The following is a 15,901-nucleotide window of genomic DNA, read 5'->3' as shown; positions in this document are numbered from 1 at the left end:
GAGCCCGAAGCAGGACTCGAACTCACAACCTGTGAGATCATGACTGCGCCAAAGTCACATGCTTAACTGACTGAACCACCCAGGTGCCCTGAGAGAACAAAGTTTAAAAAGATTATAAAATGAAAGGAAGGTTAAGAGACATGGAAGATAGAGATATTTGCTTAAATTTAATTTGAGAAGTGAGAAACAGAGATTTGACGAGATGATGGCTTAATCCTCAGATTCAAAGCCTCTGGTAAATTCCCAGCAGAGTTAGTAAAAGGAAAATCATGCATAGATGCAATATTATGAAAGTTCGAATACCAGATACAGAGTATGATCTTATTGTAGTTTCGGACTGAAAGATGACGTGGGAAAACTGGAAGCCGGAAGAACTAGAATAATTTTCTTAACAGTAGTGAGGGCCGGGGGGAAATCCCAACTAGTTACTGACCCGGAACTATAAACTCAGTAAAAATTTCCTTTAGGAGTAAAGAAGAATTTAAAATATTTTTAAAAAACTGAAGTGTTTTTGGACAAAACAAAGATAATTTGCCACCATAGGACTTGTTTCAGTCAGTTATTGCTGCATAACAAAGGACCCCCAAACTGAAACACTGTCTGCTGGAGCAAGTCTATTTGATTTTATTATTTTTTTTAATGTTTATTTATTTTTGAGAGAGAGAGAGAGACAGAGTGCGAGTGGGGGAGGGACAGACAGAGAGGGAGACACAGAATCCGAAGCAGGCTCCAGGCTCCCAGCTGTCCGCACAGGGCCCGACGCAGGGCTTGAACTCACAAACTGTGAGATCATGACCTGAGCTGACATTGGACGCTCAACTGAATTTGAGTCCCCCAGGCACCCTGGACCAAGTCTATTTCAGACTGTGGGTCTCCACCTTCGGACTATGGGTCTCCACCTTCAGACTGTGGGTCTCCACTTTCAGACTGTGGGTCTCCACCTTCACTCTGTTTTAAACTGTGGGGTAGCTTTGCTTCAAGGTCCAGGTCTGCAAGCCGACTGACAGTCTTGCTTCATGTTCTTACTCTTCCAGGACTCCTAAGTGTGTCTTTTCATGGTTAGGGCAGAAGGGTAAGAGGGAAACCTCCTTGAGCCAGCCTACACTTGTGCTCGCATGGCATCAGCCAGCTGCTAGCAGAATGAGTAAATTGTGGCACTGATGCAAGGAAAACCGTGTGCAATGACAGTAACCAGAGCATCACGCCTGAATGTGGATGACTCACAAACATGATACTGAGCAAATAGAAAGTCTCGTAAGAAGCCGTAATGTGTGATTCCATGTATAGAAATTCAAAAGGGAGGCCACCCATACAGCCACTATCGGGATGCATGCATTTATGGTAACTATCAAGAAAAGGAACAGAATCATAACCATGAAATTCAGAATAGTGACTTCATCGGGAGTGGAGGGGCAGGGGTGGAGGGGGGAGAGTGCAGGCATCGATATCTATTGATAATATGGCTGAGTGATAACATTCTGTTTTTTAATCCGAATGGTGTAACAGTTGTTCCGTTTTTTGTGTTTTTAATAGTGTTTTAGATCTTCGTGGTTCTGTATTTCAATATATAATAAAAGCCAATTCGTGAAAAATGGTGTCTGGGTGAGGCAACCTGTGCCTTCAGTCAGCTTGGAGAGACAGGTTTGCAAGGTGCCACACGTGATGTTCACGACAGATTCAGTAAGTTAGATAGTTTCCATTTGTTCCGATTAGTTAGCTGAAGGTCAGTGAGTTGAGGCGATCCGGGTCCCAGGGGGCGAGGCTGGGCGCTGAGGCAAGCCTGACCTCTCCGAGGAGCCTTGACGTTCGTACTTTTCCTTCAACCTTCAAACCTGCACAGCCGAACCCTTCCCCCAGAGAACACAGGGCGCGTCCTGCACTGTTTTGCGTGTCCTCACTTTTATTGAAATCACAGCTGTCTAGCCAGATACGTCGCGAGGTCCCAGAATTCCCAGACCGAACCAGACGGGAAGCCCAAAGCACACAGATCCAAGCCCGCATGTTTCTGGCAGTCTGCACACGTCAGGATGGGCAGCATGCTGGCTGGGTTGTGGGGCAGTCACGTTTCCCTTTCTGTCTCGCTCAGGAAGCGGGTGTTCTGTGCCCTGGCGCCCTCCACAAGAAGAGCTAACTTTCCATCACAGTCCCTTCGGCCCTGAAGAGGGAGCGGGCTCGCTGTTGTAGGTGAAAGTGAAAATGGAATCCAAAAGATTCTTTTCAGTTTCGGACCCTGATGGGCGTCTTCCTAGGTTTTAGTAAAACATCAAGTACGAAGCAGTGACAGGAACTGGAGACAGTGACAGGTCTTTTCAGGCCATTACGTTTCAGTGCATTGTGGGAGTTAAAATCCTGGTCCAGAATCTGGGTGGGAAAGTAGCTCTGTTGATGGGACTCACATGGGGCTGGTGGCTGATTTGTGGGACGTGATTTTGGGTGCCTCTATTACAATACGCGCTCCATAGGACTTCAGAGGCTCCTGTTCCGGCTGTCCCCCCAAAGCTCTCTTACCAGCTTGTTTGGAGATGCTGGTCTCTACTAAACTGACTTGAAATTCCTAATATTTAGATTCTTTTTTGGGCCAAGAATCATCATTTTCAGAATTTTGTTGAAATTAGGATGACCGTTTCATTTGTTGTCCGAATTGGAAGTGTTTTGAGAGCGAAACGGGATTATTAATCATTTTACCATGAAATGGGGTTATTAATAACTGCACCAAGAAAATTACAGTATCCACGAATGGCATCCTGGTTAAGACCGACCCGCGTCTTCTCTCGCTGGCCCCCGTTGTAACGTCAAAGGTCATCGTGAGCTGGTGTTGCCTGGAAGGCACAGAACGTAAAGGAGTTTGTCCTGTTCTGTTTTACTCCACGTTCTTTGAGATTGTGGTGGTTTAATTAAGCATTTTCAATCGTGGTTTATATTTTCGTTTAGATATTGTTAACGAGAACAGCGGAGGAGAACGTACGTGTGCTTATTAAGGATAGCATACCGCAACTCCTTGATGCGTTCCGTCACTGGCTGCGTTTCCAGCACACTTGGCTTGTGTCTGTTCAAAGTGAGCATTCTCAGGATGCAGGTTATTGAACGTATCCCTGGGAACAGGAACTCTTCATACACTCAGGGGCAGACGGAAGAATCCCGATGCCAGCCAGGAGGGCCTCGGCACACGAGAACTCCCTCACCCGTGCACGCGTGGGGACCCCGTGGCCGTCGTTTGACCCGGTGTTGCCTTTGTTCCGCAGCGTCCGTCGCGTCCACCTGCAATGACCCAGGCCTGCCCCAGAACGGCACCCGCTACGGGGATAGTCGAGAGCCGGGGGATACCGTCACCTTCCAGTGCGACCCCGGATATCAGCTCCGAGGACAAGCGAAAATCACCTGTGTGCAGCTGAACAACCGATTCTTCTGGCAGCCGGACCCTCCCACGTGCATAGGTACGTACAACAGAAAACGGACACGTTCTGTTTCGGAACGCGCGCGCGCCGCTCTAGACGTGGCTCCACAAACGCGTTCGTTCTTCAGAAACACGCCTCACGTGCCCTCTGGTTCACAGACTCCATGGGGACTTCACTGGAAACCTGGAAACTTTATTTCGGTAGGTGAAATAAAGGAAGCGGTTTACTTAATGGGCGGTAATTGACAGTTCCCTAGCGTGTCCTAGCCTCAACGGATCTTGTAAAAATGACCGTGACTTAAAATTCTGGGTGGCTGAAAATTCATAACCCTTCCTTTGCAATTCTCGTTTCTGACATGGAAACATGCCCTTCAGCAAAACCTACTCAGTGAGAAGTATTTTCTTTTTTTAGATGGTTTTTCCATAATATCAGTATATTTGAACAGAACCCGAAAACTAGAGATTATACTGCTTTGGTCAAAATGAAGATAAAAGGAGAACCATGTTTTTGAAATTCAGTAGGATTTTGTAGGTTGACCTTACTCAAAGGATAGCAGTTGGTTTTGCAGACTTCTGTTTGAATAACTATTCACCGAACTCTATCACAAATACGGTTTTAGGGAAATACATATTTTTGTATAAATAGTAATTACATGTAGAGTGTCCCTTCATTCAGTCAGCTGTTTGACCATAAATACCTCTTGCACCTTATTTTTGAAAGGAACCCTGCTAAACTTTATTATTTTAATGAACTGTCACCGTGGAATTTGGACTTCTTTATGATCTGCTTGAAAAATGTAAAATTTAATTAATCTGTGAAGAGAGGAAGTGATCATGAAATGATATGCACATAGTTAATAGGCCATTTTGCATAGGGTGAACTTGAGGGGATTCTGTGATTTAAAATGATTTTTATTGTCATCGGCACAGCAGTACAGAGATTCTCCGTGGTCCCGGGGAGCTGTGCTACGCAGCTCATAACTTACCACTAAGTACTTAGAGGAGTTTGAAGATGGATGGGATCCGATGGTTCTCCTCGTTAGCGTGTGCAGCCACGTCGGAGAGCTGCCTTTGTTTACCTGATGCTTTGTGCCGCGTCTACCTTTCGTAACTCTGTGGGCGCCATGCTGCATTTCATTCCAAACGGCCTCATCTGGAGATTTGCAAGATTTCTGCGTGCTTCTTTTTAAGACAGAGTGATTGCCTATAAATGCAACGAGCATTTGAAACCATCACCCTGTTTTTAAATTGGGAACGACTCCCCCAGTTTGCATGATTTTAATCTCATGGGGGAGCCGTGCATCTATCCATTGAACACTTCGAGATTATTTCTCAGTTGGCATTAGTGTAGACATTGGGAAAGTGTGACCATCTTCCCAACTAATCGATCGCCTTTCGTTAGTTTGTATCTTAGTGACATAGTTTTGAGCAATGACTAGATAAGCCAGTTCCCAGCAGAGAAAATGGGCAGCGTTTCTTCTGCGTTGAGCATCAGCACCAAGGACGGGCTAAACTCACCTGCAGGTAAATGAATACCAATTATCTTGGCAGCCAGGCCTATGCATATAGGTATCATGTAACGGAAAATAGAAAATGTGTATATGTGTATTTGGGAATAAGTGAATCTTATCTTTTCATTACGTTTTAAATATATACACATACATACATATATATACGTATATATATATATATATATATATATTTTTTTTTTTTTTTCCCCAGAAACGAGGCTTATGTCCCCTGTAAGAAACTTGTCAACTGGGGCATCAGCTGATCATGTCTTAGCACGCACATAAATTCTGTTCTTCTGATTTAAAACAGTTTTTCTTTTATCTTCAAGCCTTTTTTTCCCCCTTATTAAAAAATAATGCATGTTTAGTTAAGGGGGAAAAGAGGACAAAAAGCTGTCATCTTTCTACTTGGAGGCAAATACTATTAACACACACATACATAAGTAAGCTTCATAATTATTTTATGTTTATCGAGTCTGTTTCCAAAATGTTTTTAAGTGACAGCATCCTATTGTGTCAATTGCTCTTTGACTTACCAGCGCGAAACAAAATGAGGATCTTTTTGTGCCGTGATGTGCTTTCTGCGTGGTCTTCATGACTGCACGGCATCTGAGTGGATCCGCCCACATGGACTGCTCCCCTCCCCTCTGACTGCACTCAGAATCGCTTCAGTCTTCCCCCACCACAAAGATTGCCAGAATGAACCCTCTTGTTGCAAAACACACCCCTGATTATTTATAAATGACGTATTTCTACACACGTATGTGTTTCTTAAGCTTTTAAAACATTTTTCAAAACTCAGAAGGGTTGCACCAATTTACATTACCAACAGAGCCGTGAGTGAGTGTTTATTTTCCTTAAAGGAGGCAAAAAAAAAAACAAAAAAAAAAAACCAAAACCCTGTTCTTATTTCTTTTTTTATTGTTATTTTTAATGTTTATTTATTTTTGAAGGAGAAAGAGAGCATGAGCCAGAGGAGGGGCAGAGAGAGGGAGACACAGAATCCGAAGCAGGCTCCAGGCTCCGAGCTGTCAGCCCAGAGCCCGACGTGGGGCTCGAACCCACGAACCCGAGATCACGGCCCGAGTCAAAGTCAGCGCTCAACCCAGCGCTGGGTGGCCTGCTAATTTCTTTTTCCCCTTTTATTATTATTAGTGTTTCCCCTCGTATCTTCGTTTCTTTCTCTCTCTTTCCTGAAATCCCTTAGCCTCTCACCTGCTGGCATGTTACTCTTATTTCCACCCCCTCGTCTGATGCTGCTGATTTTTGCTGTGGGCTGGTTGGATAGCTCCCTTTTTCACTTATCAAAGGACTGCAATGAAGGAGGCACTACCTTTGGGATTTTTTAGCAGATTCCCGAGGACTCCTCTGCAGACCAGAGGACACTCACCGCTTTCTCGTTCTGCATGAGGATCCCTCAAAGTCCCCAAAATCTCTCTTTCCTCGTACAGGCTGCGGTACCTTTTCTCCAACTCCAAGTTGTAAATGGCTCTCAAGAGCAAGAATTTGCCCTAAGTTTGCAGAAATTCATTCCGTGTCATCCTCTTGCCCTGACCCCCAGGGCAGCTCTTTCGAGCCCAGCTATGCCATTTAATGGTGTGAACGCTGAGTTGTATCGAAGCAGAAACACGCATGTGTCTCATTCAAGTGTGCTGCTTCACACCGTGAAGGATGGAGGTGCTGTTGGTACGTTAAGGAGGGGATCCTAAGGATTGGGGAAGGAGGCACTGGGGATTGATACAGATTCGTGGGTTTTGTGTCTACGTCCATTCCCTCTGGAGTATTTCCCCAGGTGTCTGGGTAACATTCTGTACGCAGTGCTAATCCTGTCCAAAATATTTTGCAAGCTTTCAAATTACAACCTAATGAAACTAAACTGAAGAATGCCTGACCCAAAGAGAGAACAAACACAGCCAGACAGCGCTACTTAACTCCCCTGGATGCTCTTGGATAACCTCATTTAAAAAGGCCTCCTTGGATCTCTCAGGATAAGACAGCAATGCCTCTTGGTTTCTCTTAAATCAGTACCTTGTGTCACCCCCACGTTCTTCCTGCTGGCAACACCCTGGTAGCCAGTGTCCTGAATCTGTCGTTCTGCATCTTGCAAACCCTGCATGCGGCGGAATCTTCTAGACCCGGAGGTACCTGCTCCCTCTATCTCAGCGCCACCTGCCTCCACCCGCGCCTTGCCTGGCTTTCCTCTGTCAGTGTCCACTTGATTCTGGGAGAGCCGAGTGGACAGTGGTCCCAGCAGAGTTTATTACAGTCACACTCGATGCTGGGGGGACATGTGGGTTTAGCCATTTTTGCGAAAATCATATTACTCTTGAATGTATATCTGAATTTATTATAATACTAGTGATACTAGTTAGAGTTTGCCTTTAGTGAGACTGAAATCATAACAGAAAGTAATGGAATGTGTTACATTTCTTCTTATGGAAAATTAAAGTTTTCAGGAATGTTAAATGAGTATTCAAAGACACAACCGTCACAAAAATTAGAAAGCACGTACACTGGCATTATTCACAATAAAAGTCATCTGTATGTATGTCTCTGTATAAAAGATTGCCAGTTAGGGTGTTTCTTTTTCTACTTACCATTTTTTTTTCTCTTAAATGGATATATGGCCAGTGATGTGAAGTAAGATATATAGTTTAGGGAGAACATTATAATTTAATTGGGCTGATTTTTTCAAGACAACTTGTGAGAAATCACTGTATTTGCTGTGAAGAACCATAAATCTTGTATATTCACCCGTGCATCTAAAATGTATACCTGTGAATTTTGCAGTGTTTTAACACCTTTAAACATGATGGAAGATTTGACAGAAATCCTGTGTAGTAAATGAAACCATCCTAAACACTTTGAAGTTCAAGAATGAAAACTGGCTTGCCTATTAACACCACTGAACTTCATAATTATTATCTTCCTAACATAAATGTAAACACAGGTAGTGAAAAAATGATAGGTAAAAACCAAGTAGATTGATGAGTATCATCTAAAGCACTGTTCTCTGATACTAACATGCTGAGCATTGTGATTACATTCTATTTTCCAGATTGATGTTCTGGCTCAGTCTGTTACGGGTTCCATATTCCCAGATGTCACTTAAACTTTGTGTTAGTTTTGTCATTTTGAATTGTATCCCAAACCTTACGTATATCAGAGGACTCTGGGGAATACCTGGCATAACGTGTATTCATTCACTCAACAAATATTCCCCGAATACCTGATCACAACTGTGCCAGGTGTTAGTGAGACACAGGTGAACGGGAAGCATGCCTTCTAGAAGAAGTCAGCAATGACTTTGTGAACCCTATGACAGGACAGGAGAATCAGCAGGACCATAACGTGACATTCGTGGCCATTTCTTTCCCTTTCCAAGTGTTTCTGTAACGTGTATTGTGTGCATTGTAGGAGTGTGGGGGAGTAAAGTCATCTGCTTAACTGGGTAGAGCTTAAAATCATAGCAACTGAGCTTTATTTGTCAACAGTTACAAATCCTCCGTAAAAGCAGGGTGGGACATTGTATGAAATTCATGAACAAGTCCATGAAAAACATACAGACCTCCTGGGCCTTAAATTTTCATCCAGATAGTTGTCTACTAACCTGACACATGCTGAGTGCCCTTGATGAATTCTGTGATGTCCTACTTCACCTTGACCAGCATTGTCCCTCTTCCGTGGCAGCTGCGTGTGGAGGGAACCTGACGGGCCCAGCGGGTGTCATTCTGTCACCTAACTACCCGCAGCCATATCCTCCCGGGAAAGAATGTGATTGGAGAATAAAAGTGAATCCAGACTTCGTCATCGCCTTGATATTCAAAAGGTACTGTCTTTTGCTGAATCCCCCTTGAGTAACTTTTCAAGTGTCACACCGAAAACTTACCTCACATATCCCTTCATAAAGTACCCGGTTTTACCTTGAGTGACGCCGTAGATGTTATTCGAATAGTTACTACATGGGGCTGCATAATGACCTAAATGGAAATACACGTATATGTACTTTTGCTTTCGAGAAGTCTGCTTGTATTAGGACATGGCAGGAATTACTTTTAAATACTATCCCGCATGCAGTATGTTCCACATGAGAAGGCTGAATTTACAGAATATTCAAGAAAAGTAATGAGAAAGTGGTACAGGTACACTTAGTATGATTTCTCATCAGGGCACTACAGAGACAATAGGAGTATTTCTCTAAATGCGTGATAACGAAATCGTTTCCGCAGTACATCTTGTCTGACGTTCCCACAGGTAGCCCTGTTATACCATCACTGAAATATCATGACTTCATAGAACTTTGAAAATAGAAATTCCTCTAAATGTGGTTGCTGTAAAGTCTGAATTAATAGACATTACTCTTTAAAAAATGATTGCTGACTTATCCCTGCTAAACCAGATGACGGAGTTTCAAACATTGTGATTATTTTATAAATGTAAATTCTATAGGACTATCCTATTATTCGTATCTGGTGTATGATAGTTGCATTTTTTCCAAATCCCACGATCTTCGCCTTTGTATTTTGATTATTGATTGAACTAAATGAAGGGACTTTTTAAAAGGCACCTGGTTCTAGAGGCCATCTTATTGATCTCTTAGCTCTCCAGGGTGAAGTGGTCTAAGTATCTCTATCTGTCAGTTGAACACGTTTCCTTTTCTGATGTTTACGTCACCAACCCAGGCCTGGCCATGATTATCTTTCACTTTCTCCTCCTGATGGGATCTGAATCAGTATAATTTTAAATGTCCCTGATTCCAAATGTTAAGTCATCCTGATAAGCCATCATGTCTTCAATTTACTCAAGCTGCTATAAATTTACCCAGTGATGAACCCTTATTATGCCACTCGCTCAGCCCTTGTGCAAAACCACCGAACATTTGCAGCTGTATTTTTGGGTATCTCTGTAGGTTTTGTGAATGCTAACTTCTACCAACGCCTTAAAACCTGGAGATGCCTCTGGCACCGTGAGATTAGAAGTAAATGAACAATTGAAAGCCTTTGAGAGAACACGGGGCCTTAGAAGTAGGAGTTTCCGACCCTCCAGTGTGTCATAGTGACTAATTATCAAGGTTCCCTCAGGGCAAAATCCATTTGATAGTATAGACGGACAACAGCTTTATAGAGGTTTTTGTTTTTCCTATTTATTTTGCCCACCTCTCTGGAAGAGAGGTGAAGTAGAAAACCTCCAAGTTTTCTTCCAACTTCTAGATTCTTAACTCATTAGCTGATCCAGTGTCACGGAAAAATCACACATGTGTGACTTCTCCCAAGACGCGGACAACCAGACAAGCTGGAGGTGCTCAGGTGGGAGTGACCCTCAAGCCTTATGACTGGGTCTACTCAGTGGATGGGAACAGGGAGCCAGAAGTGCTGGGTGGGGACAGGATTTCACCTCCCCAAGCAAAGAGACGCTGGCATTGACACGTGCTGCCCAGACGCACGGTTTATAGGGAGTCAGTAAAGTCAGGTGTGCTTCTAAGGGGCTGGGGAGCGGATGGCACGACTAACAGGAAGGACCAAGCACTGTGTGACCTGGAACGTTCACTCCAAGGCCTTTCCTGGGTCTTGGGGTCTTTGGGAAGGGTGACTCATCACAGGTCCCTGTAGACCGGGGAGCCGAAGATACACATTGAGACTCAGATTACATTTGGTTCAAAAGCTGGGCTACACTTTGGCCTATTTATTGGGTCTCATGGATCGTGCAGAATTAAAAATGGATTTTACAGGGGCGCCTGGGTGGCTCGGTCCATTAGGCGTCTGACTTAGGCTCAGGTCATGATCTCACTGTTCGTGAGTTCGAGCCTCTCCGCTGTCAGTGCAGAGCCCGCTTCGGATCCTCTGTCCCCCCTCTCTCTCCGCCCCTTCCCCCTCTCTAAAAAATAAAAATAAATTTAAAAAGGACATAAAAAATGGATTTTACAAGTAGAATCATGATGAATTACAAATGTCACTCCAGACTTTAGTGCATGGATTATGGTATATCCAAAAAGAGAGCGAGAGAGAGAGGTCAGACTGTATATCTTTTCTGTGACTCAGTGTATCTCCAGTGCTCAAATATAATCTATAACAGTAATGAGCTCTAACGGTTAATGGGGACACAGCATCCCCAGCTTCTAATAGCATTCTTATAAAGTGTCCCAAATAAAATCCTTCCTCCAATCAGATTCTTGTGTTTGATACAATTCCTGCTGACACCTTTCGGTTTGGTCATGCCTGATCTTTCACTCCTTCATTGGTGATCTTTAAGGAATTTGTCAAATAAGCAGACTAAGGAATCTTTTAAAGCGCCCTTAAAAACTATGTCCAGGGACTTCCCGCAGGGCCCAGTGTAGCCTTGGCATAAACTGGGATGGCACGATTCAGGACGAGGTGCGGTGTTAATGTTGGGTCCTCCGTGGTGCTCACTCTCGGTGGCCTCCTTCAGAACACCTGGGGCAATTTCTGGAGAGACCTTTTGTTCCTATTTCATCACCTGGATCTCCAGATAAACTAGAGCCACTTAAACAACGTCCACGTTAGTGATGATAAAGCTTCCTGACTCACTATCCCTATTATCCAAATACGCTGCCAACTGAAGGGAGACAGAGTGGACGCTGCTCGGAATGAGTCCTTGCTGAAGACACAAAGGCCCCGACTCAGAGATGAGGAAGAGGTGGAAGGCCAGTCAGAAGGCATTACTTGAAACCTCTGTCTAATTTGTCGGTTAATTCTGATCTCCTCGAGATCTTATCGTCTGTTCCAGCTTTAGTGTTTCACCTGAGAGTGTGCACGTTTTTGAAGCGCCCAGACCGTCATCCGCCTTCTCATCAAAAATGGCAGAGGCACGGAAAGCCACATCCCACCTGAGAACTTTGGGGATTACCAGGGTATTTAATACTAGAGGAGAGAGACACAGAGAGAGAAGTGGAGAGAGCAGGGGGGGCGGGGGGTGTGGGGCGGGAAGAGAAGATTGGAAAAAGTCCATGATGTAGGAACATGAAACGGAGTGGGTGCCTACCACTCCTCGTGCCATCCCGGGGATGACTGACGGCAGCCGACTGACCCAACCAAGTAGAGGCAATTGCATTTTTAAAAGTAAAAACAAACTCACAGAGAATTAAAAAAAAATTAAGGATAGCGATATCGAGGATACCTGTTTTTCAAACTAAAAATATTCACGTAAAAATCAAATATCGGTGGCAATTCCCTTTCGAACCCCTTTCTTTCAAACCATGTTTCTTTAGCAATTTCCTGGGTGCAGGGAAGAGATACTCTGTCCACGTGATTAGGAATCATTGTCTCACAGATATCTTCAGACTCCTCCCATTTTGTAAAAGATGAAACATTTATGCGATCTGAAGGGAAACCAGGTATAAACTCCTACCATTTTGAATATAGCAGTCACTGTGTCTCATGCTAACAGTATCGATCATTCACATTAGTTACACACATTGCTACTGTCACATTTAAATTATTTTTACATTTAACTTCTGGGTTGTTTGGGTTTTTAAAATTCGTTGCGTGAAGGTAAGTGAACTCACTGTGTGCTTGTAGTCTGGAGGAAATACGAGACGCGTGTTCGGTGCCGAACCTGATGAATGCTCTTTCCTTTAGTTTCAACATGGAGCCCAGTTATGATTTCCTACATATCTATGAAGGAGAAGATTCCAACAGACCTCTCCTTGGAAGTTTCCAGGGTTCTCAAGCCCCAGAAAGAATAGAGAGTAGTGGAAATAGTCTTTTTCTGGCTTTTCGGAGTGATGCTTCCGTGGGCTTGTCGGGGTTTGCGATTGAATTTAAAGGTACTGTGATCAGCTTAATTTGTGTGTCAAATAATTTGTATCAAGGTTTATTCATTGTAAGCATTTATCTCTGAGGTCTTGTGTGACTGTTTCATACATGAAATGCTCGCATAACATAATGTTCGATATTTACAGTGGGGAAGAAAATCCAGAGACACGTTTCTACCTTTGCTGAAAGGAAAAAAGAAAAATGAATAATTTCTTTTTTCCCCCAATTCATAGTCATGTAAAAATAAATTATGATGTGTGTATTGAAGGATTTGATGACATTTAAGAGTTGGGGCAGCTCAGTTTGTTAAGCGTCCGACTTCGGCTCAGGTCATGATCTCACGGTCTGTGAGTTCGAGCCCCGCATCAGGCTCTGTGCTGACAGCTCAGAGCCTGGAGCCTGCTTCCGATTCCGTGTCTCCCTGTCTCTCTGCCCCTCCCCTGCTCATTGTCATAGTCTCTCTCTCTCTCTCTCTCTCTCTCTCTCTCTCTGTCTCAAAAATTAAGAAACACTAAAAAAATAATAATTGTTATTATTTTAACGTGTGTTTTAATATCCTCTCATTTGTTTCTTCAGAATGACTAAGGTTAAGTACATCAGAATAGTAGTTTTATCTTCTTGCTTTTCAACGTGTGATTTTGTGGCCCTCACCTGTCTCCACCACCCATGAGCACTAGTTCATGAGGAGCCCCAGCCCAGGCGAGCTTCCCTGTTTACCCACCAGATGGGTGTCTCCCACTTCGTTTGGGAGCCCCCTCATCACCTGTTGCCAGAGAAAATAGAGACAAACTCAAACACAAACCACCCTAAATTAAGCATTTTTCTATAGCATCCATGAAAATAATCACATTCTTTTCAAATCCATGTCTCATGGAAACCAAGAACATACAAGATATATGACAAAGAATTAGAGAAAAGGACTTAATGAAATATCAATTCAGACTAGTGAGTGCTTTAAAAAGTAATGAAAATATGTATACTGATTTAAACTTGAGTTACTTATCGGTGATTAGAATTGTCAAATAAAACACAGGACACATTTCATGTCTGTTAATGCTTCAATGGACTTATGTTTCTTTATATGATTTTAGGTAGAAAATTAATCTATTTCCTTCTAAACACCAAAATCTACAAACTTAGTGATTCTTATTAAAATGCCTAAGAGAAAAATATTATATAACTCAGCAGTCAGAGGAGTTCTTGTGCTTTGGGGATGGGATCTGTTAATGTTTATGAATAATGAAAAACAGCACATTTAGGCATTTACCATATCATCAGACAGTTTCTGGAGTAACGAGAACTCACAGACGTGCACTTCACCATGACAGTGCCCATTCTAGAATGAGCTGCAAAGCACCACCCCTCCTCTAAATATAAGGATGGACATTTGTCACTGCCCGCCTGTGCACTTTGTGCTCTCCAGGGCCTCCTCGGCTGGACGAGGGACTAAAGGAGGAAGGAGGTACGTTCCTAAGGGTAGGAAGAGAGACGTGCATCTTTTGTGTGGGTTCTTTCAAGACCAGGGCAGCTTTCGAACCGGGGGCCACAGCTCTTCATGTTTTCAAAGCTCTCCAGGAGAGGCTGTGAAAAACAGAAGTAGCAGAAGACAAGGAAAGGTCGCAGTGACGGTGCTTTGGTCAGCTCTCCGGCAGGACGAGAAGTAGGAGGCACGGGCAGGGTCACTGAGCCACAGTGTCTGACACCGGCTGATTGAACCCACTGTCCTCTGGCACGAGTTCTCAGAGGCGTGTCCTTAGGGAGGAAGGACATGAACTCTGGCAAAACACACTATGTTATGAAGTCATCGAATTAGAAAATAGGACAAACCGTAAGCGAAAACCGTGTCTGTGATTTATCACGAAACATCCTGAAGCGAGAGCTGGAGGAATGGAACCACAGGATTAGAGGGGGTTCATTTGGAGAGATGAAGACACCTGCCATCAGAGACCTAACTCAGTGACACAGAGCAGGCGGTCGTGTACGTGGTGTTTAGTGAGACAGTAAACTCGACTGAAAGGGATGTATAACAAATAAATGATTGAAAAGGGTGAAAGGGCAACAGGCATGTATGGTAGACCCCTTCTCTGTGGCGTTGCTTTCCTGGTCTTGGTCTGGGCCACCGGAGGTCAGCGGGGCCTGGGCGACCCGTGGTCAGCGGGGTCTGGAAGCACATGCTCCGCCCCCTTGAGCTGGACTCAGAAGGGCACCAGAAGGTCCCCAGGAGCCTGACACTGGTCATCGCGTCCAGGTCACTCATGAGCTTGGGTATATTTTATAGTTGTTCATTTTATTAGTAGTAATTATTGCTAATCTCTTAAACTCTCATAGGCATATATGTGTACATAAGTAGGACAAAACATAGTATACATAGGGTTTGGTACTCTGTGCAATTTCAGGCCTTTCCTGGGGGTCTGGAAATGCATCTCCTGAATTAGGGGGACTGCTGCTGTGTACTGAGAAAATTTTTAGTACTTTAAGAGAGAGAGGAAGCATGAGCCCAGGAGGGGCACAGAGAAGGAGACGCACAAAATCCAGACTCTGAGCTGTCAGCGCACAGCCCGACGCGGGGCTTGAACCCAGGAACTGTGAGATCATGACCTGAGCTGAAGTCGGACGCTCAACCGTCTGAGCCACCCAGGCGCCCCCATAATACATTCTCAGAATACGTGAAGTCAGCAATTGCCAACGAGATCTCTGTTTGGCTGATGTTGACACAGATCATTATAAATACAATGGAAAATATGGAATAAATACAGTTAAACAGCCCTCTTTTGTTTCCTCCAAGCCTTCCCAAGCTTCATGCTGTTCTATTCCTCTGCCACATGCCATCCATTCCTAAGAGGACACACAATGTTAAGTCCTCAAAACTCACTCCACTTTTAGTCTGTCATGGCATATCTGTTAGAACCTCTCAGGATGGTTTTCCTGCAAAGAGGAGTTGGTGGAAATAATAATAAGCAACAGATAGACAATCAGTAAGAAACAATTTAAACAGAGAGCATAATCAATATTAATTCCAGCCAAAGAAAATCAGTCTACCACTTATAATTTCCAGAGATCTTTTCTATGTGAATGAAGGAATTGACACGCGTCAAGCCAGAAGAAGAGTGAAAACGTGTCTATTTTATCCACTCAAGTTGCCCTTGAGCATGTATTGATATTAATGACCTTAATCTCTCTGTCTCTCTTTCTGTCTCTCTCTGTCACACTCACACTCACACACA

General features: G+C 43.8%; 1 protein-coding gene across 3 annotated transcripts in view; it reads left to right on the top strand.

The window, feature by feature from the left end:
* Positions 1–15,901, top strand: part of CSMD1 (CUB and Sushi multiple domains 1) — a 2,016,427-nt gene that overhangs the window by 1,742,273 nt on the left and 258,253 nt on the right. For all 3 annotated transcript variants that reach the window (XM_045056760.1, XM_045056761.1, XM_045056762.1), the window contains 3 exons: positions 3,243–3,434; positions 8,596–8,734; positions 12,501–12,688. In XM_045056760.1, coding sequence (XP_044912695.1) covers positions 3,243–3,434; positions 8,596–8,734; positions 12,501–12,688 — 519 coding nt within the window. The remainder of the gene's footprint in view (positions 1–3,242; positions 3,435–8,595; positions 8,735–12,500; positions 12,689–15,901) is intronic.

Source organism: Felis catus, chromosome B1 (genome assembly GCF_018350175.1).
Source record: "Felis catus isolate Fca126 chromosome B1, F.catus_Fca126_mat1.0, whole genome shotgun sequence".
Taxonomy (NCBI): domain Eukaryota; kingdom Metazoa; phylum Chordata; class Mammalia; order Carnivora; family Felidae; genus Felis; species Felis catus.
This window is presented reverse-complemented; position numbering and strand designations above follow the sequence as displayed.